Below are 15,118 nucleotides of genomic sequence, written 5' to 3'. Positions count from 1 at the left end.
AACTTTACCCATCTAGTTGTACTTTTATTATGCGTTTTGTTATTTTTGGAGCTTGACAGTTCCATCACCATTTACTTCCATTGTATGGAAAAGTGTAGTGAGAACATTCTGCTAAACTACTCATTTTTTGTTCAACAAAAGCAAGAAATTCATACTGGTTTGGAACAACATCAGGGTGAATAAATGATTACAGAATTTTCATTTTTGGGTGAACTAAACCTTTAATTACTAAGGTTAAGCAGCAGGAAAGAAAGATGAAGGGAAGCTGATATCTTCTGAGCCAATCCACGATGCTAGTCATGTCTTATTGAACTAACAAGACCAAGTAAATAAACGTATGATCATTCTTGTCACTCCACCAAAATACAGCTGCAACATTTCCCCACACCACTGAACAAGTAATTCCTTTCGCAATGGAATGAACATTGCACAATCAATAACGTCAACCTTGATAAAGAGCCCAGTCACCCAGTTCTACAAAGCCAAAGGAAAGAAAAAGGACATTGTTCCATTGTGTCTGCACACAAGAATAGAGGCAAGTCCTTGTGATTTCTTCAAGGGGACAGACACAGGGGACTAGAAGAAGTTGTATGAGTTGTATATGAATGATGTAAGAACATCATCCTTGCCGTAGACGAAGACAAACCATGACCATGTCTGACTGCTACTGACCAGCAGGTTTCAACAGGTCAAAGTTGCATGAAAAAGCTTTCAAATGCTTGAAACAATTCCACCTCCATACTCAGGCATGCAATACAGACAAGCTTCAGGCAAGTTATGATCAAAGTCTTTTACATTTTTCAGTTCAAGACTACATGGGTTAGTCCACATATCCTAAATGTGTTCGTTCTAATATTATGAATATTTCACCCCAAAATTTTAATTCTGTCATCATTCATTCACCCTCATGTTGTTCCAAACCCATATGAAATTTTTCCTTCCGTGGAACACAAAAGGTGATGTTAAATAGAATGTTAGCCTAAGTCCACATTCGCTTTCATTGTGCAATGAAGGTGACTGAGGCTGTCATTCTGCCTAACATTTCCTGGTATGTTTCATGGGAGAAACAAAGTCATCTGGGTTTGGAACAACATAAGGGTGTGCAAATAATGACAGAATTTTCATTTTTGGGTGAAGTATCATTTAATAGCATTTAGCACCAAAACACATGATTTGATTCTTAGGGGTTGATGCAACATTGCACCACATCACATGTAAGACACTCACCATCAGACAGGTCTGTCATACTTGGCCTCTGGCTGCTTGTTGGGGATCGTAGGACTTCATTACTGTACATCAGATAGCTGTCATAGTCATCACCAGCCTCTGCATCCACAATGGGGATGTCTGGAATGATGGGAACTGCAGAATGGATATAATACAATAAAAATTTTAACAATTACAAAACAGTATTTTATACACATCATTTATTATTCATCTCCCAACCACTATGTGTTGAAAGGCAGTTTACTACTGTGAACAAATGAAGAAAATTAAGAAATTAAAGGAAGAAAAAGCATTGCAAAAATTGCATTGTCTACTTTTTAGCCATATATTTGATTTGGTTTTTAAAATTATAAAAACTTAATGGCACTTGTTTCTGTCTACAATAGATGCATTGCAAGACATGCAAAGAACATGATCTGATTGCCAAAATAGCATTAGGGGCCGTTCACAGAAAAATTAAACATGCGAAAGACGGATGTCTTTGATTGTTGCACCAAGTCTCACTGTTTTTTTTTGTTGTTTTTTTTCAGTGTTGATGCCTTGTCAAGTTAAAAAAAACGTAAACTTTTAAAAACACACCACCTAGGTTTTTTTAACGCAAGAAACACTTTAGGTCCGAACAGCCCCTTTTGTACATCATTACTAAGGTTCACATAGCAAGTCCCCCATGAACTGTACCCCAGACCCAATTTTTAAGTTGCCACTGGTGTAGTTCCTAGGTGTACACCTGAGTTTGTAAAACTTTTACACAAACCCAACAAATCAAACTCGATTTTGAATGGATTTGAGTCTGCACCACAAGCTCTAGAAAGAAAGCTAGCTGTATCATTTACTGAAAGCACTGTACAAGGTTTTTTTTTTTTTTTTTTGTAAGACACTTACTTGACATGGGTCTGGTAGGTTGTGTTGCCAGGTTGATGGTAGCATCTCTGTATGGGCCCCAGCCTACCTTATTGCGAGCACGCACTTTGTAACAGTACGTCTGAGATGCTTGAAGGTTCTCGATTAGCAGCATGCGCTTTTTGGGGTTGTCAATCATCACCTTCTTAGTAGCTCCGGTTGGCTCTGACCAAAGAAAAAATATACACATTTACAATCATAGAAGCACTAAATAGCATATTATTATATACCATATTTTTGAAAACTAAGACCTGACACACAGATGCCATAAAGCAATTTTAAGTTTCCATAGAACTAGCCCAAACATTGCATAAAAACAGGAACAACTAATGGGATTATAAAAAATATCCACCAGTTTACGGCTGTAAACTTGTGTTACAACTAAACTGCACTCTGCTAATAGATACAAGGGTATTCTAGGATTCTTACTGCTGTCTTCATTGATTGGTGTGTAGATGACCTCATATGCAGTGATGACACCATTTGTCTCTGCTGGCTCCGCCCAGCTAACCTGAGTGACAGTTGGACTGATGACGTTGAAAGCCAAGCGACCAGGTTCACCAGGTACTGGAGAGGTAAAATAATAAATATAGATGGCCATGTTTGTCAAAATGAAACTTTAAATAGCATCAAAGGTTGTAGAGAGAAATATATATAACATAAATAAAATATATAAACTATAAAAAAATATTAAGAGACTTTTCCTGATGGTGGTCCTGTGGGGTAGTAGAAACCCAAAGCATTAAAAAAAACTATTCTAAAACATCAATCTTTCTGCTTTAGATGTGGTGAAGCGCACCTAACCATAACACATGTCCTAACCAGATGCAACACAATAAAACGAAAAGTGATAAAAGCTATCTTTTCTATCTAAATCTGAGGGGTTTTTCAGCAACAAAATTTTTTTTTTTGCTCGACTCCTGTTTCTGCAGTGTCATGCTGTGAAGACCCAGCTACCATGAAATCACATTGTTAAAAAATTCTGCTCCACATAACTGTATATTAAACATTAAAGGCTCTATTTTCGTGAGTGCGCAAAGCAACGTCTTATCCAATTTTCGTGAGAACTCTAATTCTAAGTGCAATTTTTGTGCCAACGCAAAGCGCAAGTGGGAGTGGGAGGGAGTGTTTGCGCTGCTGTGGGTGTAGGCACGCAAACTGTGGGTGTATTATATGGTAATGAAGTGGCACAAAGCGCAATTTGCTATTTTCCTAAGAAATATGTCATTGCGCTAAGACGTTTCAATACCATCTTTTAACTCAGCGCAAAGTGCAAATTCAGAGATTTCACCAGCAGGTGGTAATAAAGTTCATGTCCAAATTCTGAAAGTACAGAACATCAAATAATGTCCGTGACCATCACTGTGGAAGCTGTTTGTTGAAACAAAAAATTATCCAATTTGTGTTACATTTTCTAGAGGTCATGGTTTATTTTTTCAATTATGAATTTGATTATTATTTTATTGTTATGTTTATATGTATTATTATTATTGTATATTTACAAATGAATTTATGATTTGTAGCATACTAGTAATTTTCAACATGTTGTCGTAGAGTGATTTTTAAATTACTGCAAAAGGGGTCGTTGGAAGAAAGAGAGAGTAAAATGTTTGTATTTAGTATGAATTTTTTGACCACTTATTATATTTATGTTTTGTTTGAAACACTGTTAATTCTAGCCATGATGTGTCAGTAGATGAAAATGATTAATAATACTTACATTTTAACGGAGCTTACATCCATATTCTGAACCACATTTTCCATGCGTATAAAAAGAAACGTGTCACATTTAACAAGGACATACAAAATAATGTAAATCCATAGTTTTATTCTTCTAATGCATACAGTCCATTTACACTACCAACTTCTTATGAATGTACTGTATTTGTTTATATCGCTGGTGCTTGACAGGGAATGGACTGCATAATAGGAAAGACGGTGCTGGAGAAGATCCTCCCTTGACCCGATTAGTGCCTTGCACGCGTGATTTCGCCAAACCCACTTGTGTCTAGACTTAGCGCACGCTTGCATGAAAATACCAACACTTCATGGCCATGCCCATTGACTTTGTGCTTATGAGTTAAAGAATTGCGCTGCGCTTAATGCTTGCACGCTTAAAATAGGGCCCCACATATCTTTTGAATTGCTTGCCAATGAAAACTTGTTGCATGGCACCAGGTTAGGACATGGTTTAAGTCTAACACTGTACAAAGTTGTTGGTGTTTCTTGAAAGTCAGTAAAATAAAACAAAAGACAACAAAAAAATAAAACTATAACAAAGAAACAAAAAATAAAAGTGTTGAGTGATTGACTTACTATCCTCCAGAGTCTGACATGGGATAATATCACTGTAATTGCCATCTCCAAGACCATTGTAGCCACATACACGCATCTCATAATCGCAGTAAGGGTAAAGATTCGTCAGCTCAGCATGAGTAGTCTTCACATCCATGACCTGAGCATCAGCCTCAGGGTCTCCATAAATCCAGTACTTCACCTGGAAACAGAGGAGCTTAGATTTAGAGCCTTATTGAATACTAATCTTACAAATCTTACATAGCAACTAAAAAAGTTTACAAGGTAGAGCATAGCTTGGAAAATTTTCTTCTGCAACTAATGATGTGTCACATTTCTGTGTCATATTTACCTTGTAACCATTGGCATTTCCACTGGGGGTCCAGTTTAAACGAATGTTTCTAGGGCCAGCGGGTACAGCTTTGATATTGTTTGGGGAGTAGAGGCGTCCTCCCGGAGATGTGGCTGTCTTATTAACATTTTCAGGTTTCTGGATATCCTGACTTTTATCCCCTGAAATGACAAAATTCAAATACTTAGTGACACCTAGCATCTACAAATTAAATGCAGATTACCACCAGTAGAACACACACACACACACACACACACATTCACTAAGCACTTTATTAGGAACACCTGTACACCTACTTATTCATGCGATTATCTAATCAGCCAATCGTGTGGCAGCAATGCAATGCATAAAATCATTCAGATATGGGTGAGGAGCTTCAGTTGATGTTCTCATCAATCATCAGGATGGGGAAAAAATGTGAACTCAGTGATTTCGACTGTGGTATGATTGTTGGTGCCAGACGGGCTGGTTTGAGTATTTCCATAACTGCTGATCTCCTGGGATTTTCACGCACAGCAGTCTCTAGAGTTTACTCAAAATGGTGCCTAAAACAAAAAACACCAAGCAAGCGGCAGTTCTGCGGGCAGAAACACCTTGTTGATGAGAGATTTCAACAAGAATGGCCAGACTGGTTCGAGCTGACAGTTAATAAAGTGCCAAGTGAGTGTATAATGCTAATCAATCAAAATGAAAACCAATTCCAGGGGACTTAATAAAAAAGACATTGTTCTAAACTCTGTTATCTCACCTCTGGCATCGACAACATTCACCAGTGTGGTCTTCCTCTCTCCAATTATTGCATTGGTGCTTGGGTCAAACAGTTCCAGTTGCAAGGTCTCAGGTACAATGGGTGATGGGTATGCACGAGGATCAATCACAACATTCTTTTCTGTCTCACCGGGGCCAAATTTGAGAGGAGCGGAGAGATCGAAACGAGAGGCTTTGTTTGTGCGCCAGTACACAGTGGTAGGACCCTCCTGGTTTCGAGTGCGTACCACAGGGATGGAGTAGACGGGGTCCATAGTGTTGTAAGTTTGAGTACTCTTCTTAAACATCACAACACTGGGTTCTGGGTAGAGACATGAAACAAATAACATTTAAATCAGTGATCTGTCTTGGCTGTGTAAATTCAGTTTCTTATTTTATGGTTGTTGAATGTTGAGTTAAGCTCTAGTACCTGGTTTATCAGCGATGGTGATAGTGGTGCGTGGGTATCGACCCAATTTAGCACTTTGCCGTGGATTACTTAGATCCATCACAAACTGTTTGACTTGTTTGTCCTCCAGCAGTCCATCTCCCTCCCCTAGCTCCAAGAGTTTCACTGGGACGGACTTCTGTGTCTCCCCTGGTCCATAATTCATATCACCATCAACTGAGATATAGTCCTAAAAAATGTAGGTAAATAGAATGAAGAAATCAACAAATTTTACTAAATTTAAAAGTTTACCATAATCTTGGTCGTCTTGCTGTTTTTCAGTGTCTCACGCTATGAACAATGCATTTTGAAAATGATGTGCCAAGTTGAAAATAGTTCAGCTACCGATCAATGTCAGTTTTAAAACAAAATATGCTTTGTCTAGCTGTTTTTAACACCAGAACACGTCCTGTGTGAACAACCCTTCAAAGGCCATTTTAATTACCTGAATTTTCCTTCCATTCAAGAAACCTCCATATCACTTATTTGGCAAAAATTCAGGTCTCCTAAATATAGTATAAATACTCACCTCATCTAACCTAATCAAATACATTAAATCAAATCTAAATGAAATGAAATCCCATGGTGAAGTTAGTGCATTTTACCTTCTTGTCTTTGGCAGTGAGGTCACGGGTGCAGTATGTGACCTGTGTCCGTCCATCCTCAATGATCTCTCGACTAATGGGGATGTTCGCCACACCATCCTGTCGACTGAAGGTGTATGACGGCTGCAGGAAAGTAAAGATGCTCCTGGCTGTGGGAGAACAAATAAACATAAAAACAAACTCAATTATTCAAAAGTTTTGATGACAAGTCACCTAACATTGTATCGACATTGGAGGCAAGCGGCACGTTGACGTGTCAAAAACTAAATCGCTCCAACTATCAGATAACAGATGCCAATATACAGTATGTTTCAGTACGTTGAAAAACATAGTGTCTTTCTGAAGAACACATATTTACAAAAAACAAAGCTACTGTTTTATCAGATTTGTCAAAAATCTCACCGTGCTCCTTAATCACAGTGATGTTGACATGATCTTTGTTGATTTTCGCAATTCCAACTGGAACGTCAATGGCTTGTACAAGCAGCTCCTTCTTTTCATCATCCTCATCTTTGATGAAGAGTGGAACTCGGACATCCACAGACTCCACGCCCTCCTGAAACTCCACAGCACCTGCCGCCTCTACAAGAGAGACAAGGAATTGGAAAAATTTACAAAATAAACCAGAAATGTTACAATGTAACAAAAACAGACTATAACCAAACCATTGCAGCAGCAGTTTATTGAGTCTGGGAAAACTAACAAAAAGCGGTACTACATAGATAAAAAATAATGTTAATTTTACTGTTTCCCTGTATACTATAAGTTGTCAGGTAACGGGCCTTTACCTCTGTCACTAGCTACGGTGTAGTAGCCTGGAACCACTTTGAGGTCATGGAAGTTTCCAGCCTGAACCTGTTTATCTGTCAGTTTCACAATATCAGGGTAACTGGCACGAGGGGCAGATAAAACCGTGTCGACAATTGTGTTGTTCTGTCTGTGGGTACAAAAGACATTTATTATCCTCTTCGAGTTTTGAGATTTGTCTTCCATGTACTAATTATTATAAAACATTATGTAGAAATGATTTTTAAAAATGAAGCGTATTTGTAGGACTATTTACAACTGTTTTTTTGTTTTTTTGCATTGTTACATTATTTTCATGTCAATTAAGTACTTTTTTTAACTTGTATTTTGTTTGCCAAATCTCATTACATTAAAAAAAATAAAAAATTCTCATTGCAGTAAAACAGTAGTGTTAATCATCCCGATCAGACACAACAATGATCAGTACAACAAATACTACCATGACATACAGTATAAATACTTTACAATTTAAATAATGTATAAATATTTTGTTCTTGCATTACAGTAATGAGAAATGTAATTAAAATGATGTGACAATGCAAAAAAATCTTAATAGTCCAAAAAAAGTATAATTGTTTTTTTTTTTAAACAAAAATTCTTATTTTATCCTTTACATTTTGTGGCAATATATGACCTAGACATGCCTTTGACAGGTTTTCATGAGATTCCTAGTTTTTTTAATTTAATAAATAAGCTTTAAATAAATCAATAAATAAGTGCCATACAGCATTACATCAACGCAATCAACTGTGGCTACTGTACCTCTTTCCAGAATTTCTTTGTGTCCTGACGGAAAAGAAAAACAGTACATTGAGAAACACATCAAAATCCAATCCATCTAATACTTCTGAAACTTTCACCAACAAGGCATAGCCTCACCCATTTTTATGAGTCATTGCAAGGTACTTAGTCTCACCTGAACCTAGTCTTCTGCACTCTCTGTACGCCTGGGATCTGCATGAACACGTTATTGAGCTGTTGATGAAGAACACAGAAACATCAGTGGTCAGGCATGATGGTTCATGTGCTAGGAGTTTTTTTTTTTTTCCGTGACATGACACATCTGTTAGCACTCACATTATCTTCCACCTCCTGTCTCAGCACATCTGCGTCCCTAGCCTCAGGGTGGGAAAGAGTGTCGGAATACTGCCGGTTCAGACGAAGAGAGACAGGAAACTGGACTATGGAAAAAAAAATGAGTGACCATACAATAGACCAGTAGTTGTCAGGTGATTTTGTTTCAGGACATAAAGTTTACATTGGGCATTACATGGCGATCCAACAGTACAAAACCCGTAACTCGTATTTAATGTTGTCTGGGTTGTTTAGCAATAATTGCTTATTGCTTTTAGAAAATGGTTGCAACAACAAAATTATAAATAGACCAATATTCATTAATAGTTAAATGTATTAGTAAAAATAATTACAAAAAAGAAATAATAGTAATACATAGTTATTTTAAGTAATATAGTTCAAGTAATAAAGTTATTTTCACAGGTCACAGGTGTGCATTTATCTGCATTTCACAGTGCTTCATGTGCAGGTCATCCAATCAAAATTCAGAGTCAGAACTTTCCATTTTCTGAATGTTCTTGTACCTTAAGTTCATGGTTTTCAAGGATGAGGGCATCTGCCTAATTTGGCTAGCTTCAGAATGACAGATTAATTTTTGATTAAAATGCTGTAGCATTTGTATGTCTGCACAGCCTTTAAACTCAACAACAAAAGACTTCCCCCCCTTTTAAAAGTATTCTTACCTGCATTTTAATTGTTTTTTCTCTGCTGTTAGTGAACCTATTCGAACGGTATGTCGCGATCCACTAGTTTACAACCACTGGACTATAAAATTAGCTGAAGCTCTGTTCATACTCACTGGTCTCTTTGGGGTTGGGTTGAACCTGGTTCTGTGGATGGTTTGGTCCTCGATGAACATTGTCTGTCACTTTCCACCGTACAATGTCGGTGCTCTTAGGTGGGCCGTTGCGCACCATTGGGGTGTCTAGATGATCAGAGGTCAACAAAGACTGACGTAGAAGGTAGTGGTCTTCTTTGAATCCCACTGTACGACCTGCCAATCAAACAAACACATGTGAAAAACAATACTATTCTTTGATCTCTACTTGGTTTAACTTAAAGACAGATATCTATATGACAGACAGAAAGATGATTACCTCTGCCACAGCATGGGAGAAGAGCAAGACAGGCATTCTAGGGAAAGACAGTAGACAAGAACAAATATCAATAAACATAAAATATTTAACCACTCTTCCATGTTAATGTCATTTGTCTTAACTAGCCATGGCCACAACAGGTAAAGGCCCTGATACACTTCATATGAAATCGAAGAACAAACGGGTTTGACGTCATTTAGAACAAAATCTTGCCAAAAACAATGTATTTTTGAGTTTTTTAAGGTGGTTCGTAACAGCTTGCTGGGGCTAACTTTTAGGAAAACTTCTTCCTGGCTGCTAAACACCTTCTTACTGCTATTGGTCCACGATATCAGTAGGTGTGACCTGAAGCTCCACCTACTTTGGCCAACAGCTAATTCTGTTTACGTAGTTCATGCAGTCAAGATCAGTAAACATGAACACACCGGCGTGCAGTTATTACCAAGACAATGGCATGGGATATTTTTGTTTGTTTAATTAGTCTACAAAAGGGATTCAAATCTATTTAAATACTCTCAAATGCCTATTCACTCTTTTGTGTTATATGCTGCTTCACTCATGTGCCTTCTGCAGCCGAAAGACATTCACACATCTGCCCAAAGTAAGATATGCCTCCTCTTATCATCATTCTTTTGTCTGTATTCTGCCCATTAACACTCTTTTAAGCACCCATCTTTGCAGTAGTATCAGTGTCATTATAAATTACAATAACAGATTGTAATCGGCGTACATTATGACAGTGTATAGTGTGTTAGCTCAATAGCTCCATGCATTCAGAATGTAAACAAGACAAATTGTGCATTATCTACTGTTTAATGTCACATTAGTTAAGGTTTTACATGTGGTCTTGAGAGTCCACATATTTAAATGTACTTCTAAACGCCTCCCACAGTGGTGTGGCGGGTTTCTGAATGTTTGCAAACAGTATACTGTTGCTCGGCTGTTTAGAACTTCTCCAGAAGTACTGTATATCAGGGCCTTTATAAGCAATATGACATGTTGTTGGTTTCTATGTATGTCAGATCATGCTGGGCAGCCCCACCTCCTGTGAAATCTTATTGGCCCAAAATCTGTTATGTTGTCCTGTAAGACTGTTCATTAAAACATCAAATATGTTCCGACTTTCTGGAGTTTTGTCACTTTGCACACTATCATAGCTTTCATTTAGGACAGAAAAATTACTTGATGCTGGAAACTTTTTGCATTGAACACATATGGCAATGTGTTTGTGTGTGTGTGTACATCCTTAACTACACTAGACAAATTTATCTTTGGCAACATTTGGTATGTGCTCATTTGTTCAAACGATATATAAATTAAGCTTTATTTATTTATATGTGTGTGTGTGTGTGTGTGTGTGTGTGCAGCTACCTGGCAGCAGGCACAGTATTTCCAGCAGCAGAGTAAAAGCAAACCGAGCAGCAGCATCAAAAACATAATCAGAGGAATCAACCACAGGAAACCTGCAGGTGGACAGTCTAACACACACAGAAAACAATCTGTTAGTTTGTTCCTGACATGTTGAACTGACAATGAATCTACACACTCTTGATCAAGAGCCAGACTGCCACATAACTACAGTGGGCCGCACTTACGCACAACTAAACATGGTGCTCAGTTTTGTATAATCTGATATTGGCCTATCTATGAGCAGCCTGTTTTAAATGTGCCTATAGACGCACCCAAATGGCAAGTCTTACCTTTGGTAGGGTGCACATTATTTTTGCTATTTACAGTCATTTGTGACCTAGACTACAGTGATTTCACAGTAAAATTCAGAATATATTAATTTATTGTTATTAAACAAATAGTTTAATCCTGGAAATTCAGGCAATATTTATAATGTAAACATTATTTATTTCAGAATATCTCACCTTTCTTTCTCTTCACTAGGACACGATGTTCCTTAGCTGTATTATTTAAGGGATAATTCACCCTATATTCATATGTACAGTCATCATCTTCATCACGGAAGCTACACTTCTCGATCACACTGGCATCTGTGACCACAAATAAGTCCATCAATTTCTATTCATCCATCAAAAAATGAAAATATCAGTTTGTCAATACTATTCCTTTAATTATAAAAAATACATTATTCAAGGTTTGATGCCTTACTGTCTTCCAGTTCGTCCACCATGATAGGTATAAAGTGACAATCATCACACTTCCTTCCTTTTCTCTCGCCGGTGTTCCAGGCCTTGCACTGAACGCAGCTCCTCTTGTCCTCACACATGCCCAGTTGAGCCTGCAGGGCGATAGGTGTCAGTTTCCAGATATATGTGTTAACTAACAGACCTAATCAAATAAAAGATTGAAGGAAAAAATGCAAACACATATAACAGCCGTACCTGGAAATTAGATTCACAAGTGGGACTCAGTGGAAGTCCAGAGTGCTGACATTCACAGCGGCCACATTTACACACACCACGGCCGTTGCAGATACCCTGCAAAAGGGAAGAATGATTTTAGTATAAAAAGAGCTCAAGTTTTACATGGAACATCTGTATGTGTGTACTATGGTACAAATAATACAAAAACAATTAGGGATGCACCTATATAGAAATTTTGGATGATACTGATAAGATGGTCTAAATACTGTCATGCCTGTTTTGGTTGTTTGTTGTTTAAAATCTAGAACTTTTCCCATCTATAGAATTTTTCATGCTGCAGGCATCAAAACACTATTTTATAAAATATGGAAAACTGTTTTGAAACCTGACATAGAAAAAGAGTGGGACCTATACTGTTGAAATTGGAATAATAAGCCCTGATCTTATCTGCCTTTAATATCGGAATTAATCAGACCAGCTGCCATATTATAAAATAAAAAACAAACATCGTCCATATTGGCCAATACCGATTTGGTCAGTGTGCATCCTAAAATATAATAAGCAAGGGTTGAATTAATATTAAACAGTAATATAGTATTTGCATATTTTTGTGAGTGTGTTTGTATGTTTGCAGGCTTTACCCCTCTGCTGTCCAGGCATGTTTGGTTGCTGGTGGGACACTCACAGGCATCTCCAGTCCAGCCGGGTGTACACACACATCTACCCATACTGCAACTGCCACGATCTGAGTCACAAACAAAGGTGAAAGATCACACACTTCAAAAATGCTTATAGAACATATGATGGGTCCCAAAACCGCACACTTCTGCACTATTCTATGTCATTTCGAAGTGTAGCAGATTCTCCCATGCAGAATCCTTTAGGACTGTTGGTTCCAAATTATGATGGAAATAAAATAAGCAGTTCCATATACACTGGTGGCCAAAAGTTTGGAATAATGTACAGATTTTGCTCTAATGGAAAGAAATTGGTACTTTTATTCACCAAAGTGGCATTCAACTGATCACAATGTATAGTCTCTTGTTTAGTTGTACATCTGGGCCGTCCACATCTCCTTCTGTCCTTGTTAGAGCCAGTTGTCCTTTGTCTTTGAAGACTGTAGTGTACACCTTTGTATGAAATCTTCAGTTTTTTGGCAATTTCAATCATTGTATAGCCTTCATTCCTCAAAACAATGATTGACTGATGAGTTTCTAGAGAAAGCTGTTTCTTTTTATGCCATTTTTGACCTAATATTGACCTTAAGACATGCATACTGTGGCAACTCAAAAACAAACACAAAGACAATGTTAAGCTTCATTTAACGAACCAAATAGCTTTCAGCAGTGTTTGATATAATGACACGTGATTTTCTAGTACTAAATTAGCAATTTAGCATGATTACTCAAGGATAAGGTGTTGGAGTGATGGCTGCTAGAAATGGGGCCTGTCTAGATTTGATCAAAAATTACTTTTTCAAATAGTGATGGTGCTGTTTTTTTTACATCAGTAATGTCCTGACTACACTTTGTGATCAGTTGAATGCCACTTTGGTGAATTTAAGTACCAGTTTCCTTCCGAAACAGCAAAATCTGATGAATTTTGGATATATTACATAGATTACAATAGAAATATTGTTATCTCATCTAGACAATCCAATCAAGAAATAAACTATCAAAAACATTTTTACTAACCATTACAGAGGAATCCACCAAATCTCTGGCACTGAGATTTGTCAAACTGGCAGAAGGGCCCCTCAAATTGTTTTGGGTTATAGCACACACAGGTACCACACATACAGTCCCCTTTTCCATTGCACGGCAGTTTCATGTCAGGGCCAATACACATGGCCGAGTCTGTGGAGGCCCCCGCCGAACAGTTACAGAAAGGACCTAGCCTATGAGGGACAGGGCATGTACAGGGTCGGAGTTATTAAATGCAATATGCTTGGAGCCAACCAAAGTCAAATACATCAAAGGATATAAATGTTAATAATACCATCCATCGTAACACTGGCATTTCCCGCAGACAAAATCTCCATGGCCGTTACAGCGCACTGCATTTTTATTTGGGGTCTGATGTTAAAGGAGATATACAAGTGAAAGATTTTAAATAAAAAAAAACTGTAAACACGAGAAGGGGCTTTTTAAAGGTTTTTCTGTCATTATTTACTCAACCTTGGTCTGTTCCTCGCACAAAGCTATCGTGTGGCTTCAGAATAAGTTATATGGACTTTTTATAGTGCTATTATGGAGCTTTTTGTTATTTTTACAGCTCTAAAGCATCTGTTCTCATTAACTTTCATTGTATGGTTAAGAGCAGCATGAATATTCAGCCTAACATCTACCTTTGTGTTCCACTAAAGAAAGTCATTAAAGTTTAGAATGAGGTTATAAATAATGACAGAACTGTAACTTTTGGGTGAACTATCCTTAAAACAGACCTCACCTTTTCACATAAACAACTCTGACACAGCACTTCAGCATTGATTCTGAGGGCGGAGCTAAAGGTGGTGGGTTTGACTCTCAGCATTCCTGCTCGGTCAATAGGCTTGCTCTTACACACATGGTCCTCTCCGACCATAGTAAGGGCCTTCAGACGGACCTTAAATTTACCCTAGAAACAGGGAGAAATCTATAATCAGTGCCTTCACTTTAAGAGGGTTATTAGAGTGTGTTTGAGTTTGTTACAATGGGATATGTTACCTTATCCTTCATATAATTTTTTTCTCAGAAATACAGGGCTTGACAATAAGGGTTAGGGCCAGTTGTTGGGGCCAGCTGACAGAACAGTCACTTGCCCAATTGAGCCAGTGCTGCATTTATGCCCGATATTCGGTTTGTGCACACAATAGAGCTGCTGTATAGCGAGTAGACAACAACCAAGTGAGCAGATGCATAAAAAAGTGAGGGGGAAATCAGTCATGAAACATTCTTGGCATCCAAAAATATCTAGGAGTGCAACTGAATGGAACAAAATGCAGGGGTCTCCAGACAGTTACTTGACACAATGTCTCTTAAAAAATGCAACGCTTATGGTGCAGCATCCAATGATGGCAGTTATAAAATTGCACAGGAACATAGTAATGTGTCCTGTGTGTGTATGCGGTTATTGTTTTCTGTCAGTTGTGCATAAGAATGAATTCATTTAATTAAAAACTATTCATTTAATTGCTCAATAGCAAATAATTTTGACATGGCCATCTGAAAAAGTTTTTTCTTCACAATTTTCCT

At 37.7% G+C, this 15,118-nt stretch overlaps 1 protein-coding gene across 3 annotated transcripts in view; it reads right to left on the bottom strand.

The window, feature by feature from the left end:
• Positions 1–15,118, bottom strand: part of LOC127414713 (integrin beta-4-like) — a 33,026-nt gene that overhangs the window by 9,566 nt on the left and 8,342 nt on the right. For all 3 annotated transcript variants that reach the window (XM_051652919.1, XM_051652918.1, XM_051652920.1), the window contains exons 11-33: positions 14,334–14,501; positions 13,884–13,960; positions 13,580–13,782; positions 12,527–12,630; positions 11,904–11,999; positions 11,671–11,800; positions 11,427–11,552; positions 10,924–11,030; positions 9,553–9,589; positions 9,255–9,449; positions 8,459–8,562; positions 8,298–8,356; positions 8,144–8,167; positions 7,363–7,511; positions 6,977–7,156; positions 6,575–6,723; positions 5,952–6,159; positions 5,523–5,843; positions 4,775–4,935; positions 4,444–4,624; positions 2,557–2,694; positions 2,110–2,292; positions 1,228–1,362 (exon numbers count right to left, since the gene is read on the bottom strand). In XM_051652919.1, coding sequence (XP_051508879.1) covers positions 1,228–1,362; positions 2,110–2,292; positions 2,557–2,694; positions 4,444–4,624; positions 4,775–4,935; positions 5,523–5,843; positions 5,952–6,159; positions 6,575–6,723; positions 6,977–7,156; positions 7,363–7,511; positions 8,144–8,167; positions 8,298–8,356; positions 8,459–8,562; positions 9,255–9,449; positions 9,553–9,589; positions 10,924–11,030; positions 11,427–11,552; positions 11,671–11,800; positions 11,904–11,999; positions 12,527–12,630; positions 13,580–13,782; positions 13,884–13,960; positions 14,334–14,501 — 3,235 coding nt within the window. The remainder of the gene's footprint in view (positions 1–1,227; positions 1,363–2,109; positions 2,293–2,556; positions 2,695–4,443; positions 4,625–4,774; positions 4,936–5,522; positions 5,844–5,951; positions 6,160–6,574; positions 6,724–6,976; positions 7,157–7,362; positions 7,512–8,143; positions 8,168–8,297; positions 8,357–8,458; positions 8,563–9,254; positions 9,450–9,552; positions 9,590–10,923; positions 11,031–11,426; positions 11,553–11,670; positions 11,801–11,903; positions 12,000–12,526; positions 12,631–13,579; positions 13,783–13,883; positions 13,961–14,333; positions 14,502–15,118) is intronic.

This window comes from Myxocyprinus asiaticus, chromosome 24 (assembly GCF_019703515.2).
Source record: "Myxocyprinus asiaticus isolate MX2 ecotype Aquarium Trade chromosome 24, UBuf_Myxa_2, whole genome shotgun sequence".
Taxonomy (NCBI): Eukaryota; Metazoa; Chordata; class Actinopteri; order Cypriniformes; family Catostomidae; genus Myxocyprinus; species Myxocyprinus asiaticus.
The sequence above is the reverse complement of the archived record's forward strand: the minus strand, read 5'-3'. Positions and strand labels throughout refer to the sequence as shown.